The sequence below is a fragment of the Prunus avium genome, chromosome 8, assembly GCF_965620075.1.
Source record: "Prunus avium chromosome 8, drPruAviu1.hap1.1, whole genome shotgun sequence".
Classification (NCBI taxonomy): domain Eukaryota; kingdom Viridiplantae; phylum Streptophyta; class Magnoliopsida; order Rosales; family Rosaceae; genus Prunus; species Prunus avium.
In genome coordinates, this window is record NC_142291.1 from 36307506 (window position 1) to 36312580 (window position 5075).

The window sequence follows — 5075 nt, forward strand, 5'->3', positions numbered from 1 at the left end:
CCAATTTCTGAACCCGGCAAACCTAATTTTGGCTCGCTTTCTTTCTCTCTCTCTCAATCTCATCCTCTATGCAAATATACAAAATCCAACCCAGAACCCGTAATTCTTGTTTGTCCCATGAACACTCAAAAACCAGCTGAGCCAGCAGAGATTCTTCTTAATCTTCTTTATTACCATACCATCTTACACATTCCTCCTCCTCTCCAAAAATGGAACCACTTGGTTTCCAACCCAGCTCTCTCTTATTCTCACCTTGCCTACCATGTTTGGCTTCGCTGCCTCATTTATATCGCACCATCACTGATAAAAAAGCCCCTCATTTGGTTCTTGAGCTGCACAGAGAGTACAGTTTGTTGGGTTGGCATTTTTCTCCGCAATGGCGCCTAAGAATAACCCCTTTGAGATTCCTGAGGGTTGGGTGTTGGATACAAGGGTCAAGAGGGATGTGACTGAGATCAAGGTACTCTTAAATCTATACCCTTTTATTTGTATGAATGTTTGGTAAAGCTCGAGTCTGGTATAAGTCTGTTATCTTTGAAAATTTGGAAGCTTTAACTTCAGTTTTGATTGTGGATTGATGGGTCTTTTTTGCATGTGTTGTGCTGTGATTGTGATTATCTATGTGTTCATTGAGTAATATAGGAGAACATTTGAGATACGTGCCCTGCTGCTCCATCAAAATGGGAACTGTGTGCTGTCAATTGCGTACAAGAAGAATATTTTAGAAATAAAAACCTTTACGTGATTATATGAGCAGTAGAACCACTGTTTTGATCATTCAAGGTGCAGATTTGAAGGTTTCAGTGATTTTTTTTTTCTTGAAATAAAACGGTTTTCTAGTGTTGTAAATTGTCTAATTGGCTTAGATCTTAGATCCTAAATGTTTTTACTGTTCATGTAATTGTGTAGATCTTATATTGTCAAGGCATAAGTACCATGCTCTGTTTAGGAAACTTGTCAATATAGAATGTTAGATGCACAACATGAAATCTCCTTACTCATTTATATGGATTAGATGATACAAGTTGAAATTGGTTTGCCTATGATTGCAGTGTTCATAAGTTAGAACACGTGGACTTGCACAGATACTAGTGATCTATGAGATATGTGCTCAGATACTTTTGAAAAGATAGATTTGGCATTACGTAGTACAAGATAGTACAAGATCGTTGAACATTCAGTTCTGGTTCATCATCATGTTTTAAATGAATCTAAATAAAATTGTTTTCCAAATAGCTGCACGTGTTGAATTGCATGCAGCTATTATATATTAGTAAGTGGTACATGATCTATTCAATTCAGCTTTGTCATAACTTTTTTAAGATGAATCTACGTAATGTCGTTTTCCAAATAGCTGCACATGTTGAATTGCTTTGACCATCACATTAGAGCAGCCTAATTAATGTTGGATGCATACTGCCAATAAGCGCCACAAGATTTTTGGTGGTTATAGTGAATGCGATGGTTGTTAATTAAAAAGAAAGTCTTCGTAGCATTAAATAGCTCATTATATATGGAAACTTGTTTTTCCATAAGCTCTTTAATTTTACCAATTATGTGTATTTAAAGATGATCTTTGTTTACCATATTTCTGAACATATCTCAATTATCGACACGTGCGCTGCTACCATGAAGCATTCAATCATGCACTCTTCTTCTTCTTCTTCTTTTTTCTCGCCCTGTGAAATTCAATAAAAAATGCTATCAAACTCTAAACCCCAATGGCTTGTTTGCTTTACGTAAAAGACTTGAACTGCTACAAAGAGAAACAAGGTGGCACCCTATTACTCTTATTTGAATAACCTTTGTTAAATGCAGCAGTTCAAATATACTTTTGAAAACCAATGGTAGTTATTTTTTTTAAGCTGTGAACAAAACTGCTAGCAGGGCGGTAGATGAAACCTTAATTTCCCTTTTTTCAAAATCTTAATCCTTCTTTATTGGATCAACTTCCTTGGCTAGAGATATTTGCTTCACTTGTTTTTTCTTTTTTGATCTGAATAATTGGTTCACTTGTAAGTTGTAACCAAATTTATTAGATTGTCTGGCTTTTAGCTTGCTCAAAGACATACTACTAAAATATAGTACTAATTATGATAAAATTAAATGAAGAAAATAATACTTTACTACTAAATATAGTACTAATTATGAAAAAGAGAAAATAGTTGAAACATAAAAAAGTTTCAGAGTTGCAAGGACTGATACTTTTCAATGCATGGCTATTGTAGGGATTCTTCTGTCCTGCAACAGGTCAAGAATTTTACACATATGATGCGCTGATGCGCCATATCAGCTATGCAATTCCTGCACAAGTTTCTATCCATTCACCGGTGAGTTTAAGCTTCTCCTCCTAGCTTCTTAATGTTTTTAGTTTATGTTTTTTCTGTTCGTTGTCGTGTATATATCTAGACGAACTGTGGATTTCAAATTATTTCAACATGAGAAAATGATGAAAAGGAACTTCATGAGTTTATCTAGTTATTTCTTTCTGTTTACGATTGCCTTTAGATACAAATTCATTAATATTGTGTACCTTTTTTGTGTGCTACAATTGTTTCCAATTCTCTAAATTAGGTTAGGTCACTTAGAAGGAATTTTGTGATGTATTAGAGAGCAGTTCTGATTATATTTTAACTAAAAAAATTAAGTGCCTTTACCAATAAGTTCTGAGTTTACTGTGTATCATTTGCACATAGCATTAGTTAATGATTAGTACCTTCAAGGTGTCATTGATTGGTAAGTGTCATTCAGGTGTATTGTGTGAATTTTGTTTCACATATAATAATCCACAACTTGACTAAACACTTATACGTTATAAAAATGTTGTAAATCTAATAATCAGCCTTCCTAATCCGGAACAAATTGGTCATATTTAAGCACTTTTTTGTTGAAAAGGATTGTAAGGAAATTGATCCTGTCCAAAACTGAGATTGGAAACTTGTTTCAATCATATACTTGCATTAAAGTATTGGGTATCTCCTTTGATTTTGTACTTTCCACCTTTTCCTCCCTTGTCCATGGCAAGTTAACTACAGAATTCTTTCTGGCCTCATCTTATTGACAATCATATTCAGTTGCCTCCATATTTTTCTAGGTTTTGGTGCCTGGCTGCCAACAAGGTCTAGTTGGGGGCTTTGTGATTAATTTGAAATGCCAAAGCTAGAAACTTGATTGTCATTTTAGTGGTAGGATATTGCATCACTTAATTCCTTAAGGGGGAGAGGTGTTTTATCCTACTCTACTGTTGTCTCTTAGGTTTCCAGAGTAGGCTATTCAAGCTACTTTGATATTAGATTCAAAAGCAATGCATGATGGAAAAATCTTCTCTCTTTTCTCTTTTTCTTTATACAAGAAAGTGCCTCTTCTCCATGCACTGCCACATTGATTTGAATGATTATTTCTTATACATAGTTTAATATGCATTTACCCATCATGTGTAGGTTTTCCAAGCCAACAAGCCACAGAAAGAAGCTAGCTCAAAGGCCGGGATGAATTCCTCATCAAGCCAGAGCTCAAATTCACTGGTGACTGAACAGGGTAAAGTTGTGAACTTCTTTATTTTAATGGGGAGAGGGAGGAAGGGATCAATTATTCTGTTGTAAATGATGATACTTGATTTTAAGTAATGGTGTGAGTGCCCTAATTATTCTGTTATAGGCGAGAAAAGCATTGATCCTGCATGCTCAATTCAAAAGCCAGATCCAAAACGAAAAGGCAAGTCCAGCACTTCAAGGGCCAAGAAGAAGCAGCAGCGAAAACGAAAGTGAGAAATCCAAGCTTCCAGTATAAACAAAGATTGAACAATCTTGACATGAATCTTCGCTTGTAGTGAGAAGCCAGAAGTGTGGGCAATTTTGTAAAGCTATTGGTTGCCCTTTTTTAGTACTTTGAACATGGATATGTCCCCTTTTTCTTGGGATCTACCTTCTTTCTGTGATGCTTAAACCCCGAAATCCTTTTATCATAGTGGGTGCCATACTTGGTTTGCCTTTACGTTTTTGTTGCATGAGTAGTCTTAGTTGTGGATTAACATGCTGCCAATTAGAGAACGATAACTTCCATCTCTATCTCTCTCCTCACATGACCAAGATGATTAACACCAGGGGCGGTCCTACCTAAGGGCAGGGTAGGCAGCTGCCTACTCCATTTTTTGCCAAACCAAATGTTACCCAATACTTAATACAATTATATCTCTTTTGCCTACTCAATTATATCTTTTTTGCCCACTCAACTCCAACCAACTCAAATGTTTCCACCCCTTAACAAAAACAATAGCCCACCCCAGCCCACTCAAACTTTCTCATTTAACAAAAACAATAAAAGCAATATCAACTCAAATGCTCCAGCCCAGCCGACATTCTCCACTCCAACCCAATAGGCCATGCCCACTTGTATTATACTTCAAAAAAACAAAAAGAGCAAAGCAAACCCAATTGATTTCAATTGACGGTCCCCACTTCTTCTCCCTTGAGCAAATTGGTTGGCTACATAAAGGATTATGCATATTTGAGGGTAAGGCTCATTATGTCCCCCTGATTAGGTGTATTTTTTTTATTTTTATGCATAAAATTCACTCATACCGTCGAGTTTTTAAGGTAAGTTTCGCCTACTTGGCTTTTGAATCCTGGATCCGCCATTGATTAACACTATCTTGATCATCAAAACTCGACAACAATTTTACCTTCAAATGTTTATGCACGTAAGTTTTCAATATCAACACATCCAAAAGGCCATTATACAACGTAAGAAGATATTCATATTCCTCCTAATACATTCCATGTTATGTTAGGCAATCATATCCGAGCTCCTAACATGATTTATAATAGCAATTGTGGGTTAGCCTATTAGGGTAGTTGGTCAAGGCAGTGTACCCATCCTCTTGCACCCGAGTTCGATCTCCCTTCTAGTACATTATTAGAGAAGTTTAGAATATCGCTTCTTTAAAAAATTGATTTATAAGATGTTAAACTGAAACCAGAGAAAATTAATTAAACTGAGTATAGCCGCCCAACTATACTATTTTAAAAACAAATTAGAAAAAACCAAGTATAGTCGCGCGGCTATATCTATATATA

At 35.8% G+C, this 5075-nt stretch overlaps 1 protein-coding gene across 1 annotated transcript; it reads left to right on the forward strand.

Annotated features, from left to right (window-relative positions):
• On the forward strand, positions 1-3991 carry LOC110770706 (uncharacterized). The gene is made up of 4 exons (XM_021974912.2): positions 1-460; positions 2229-2330; positions 3441-3537; positions 3658-3991. Exons 1-4 carry the CDS (start codon positions 377-379, stop codon positions 3765-3767), a joined length of 393 nt encoding a protein of 130 aa, XP_021830604.1. The 5' UTR covers positions 1-376; the 3' UTR covers positions 3768-3991.
• The last annotated feature ends 1084 nt before the right edge of the window (positions 3992-5075 follow it).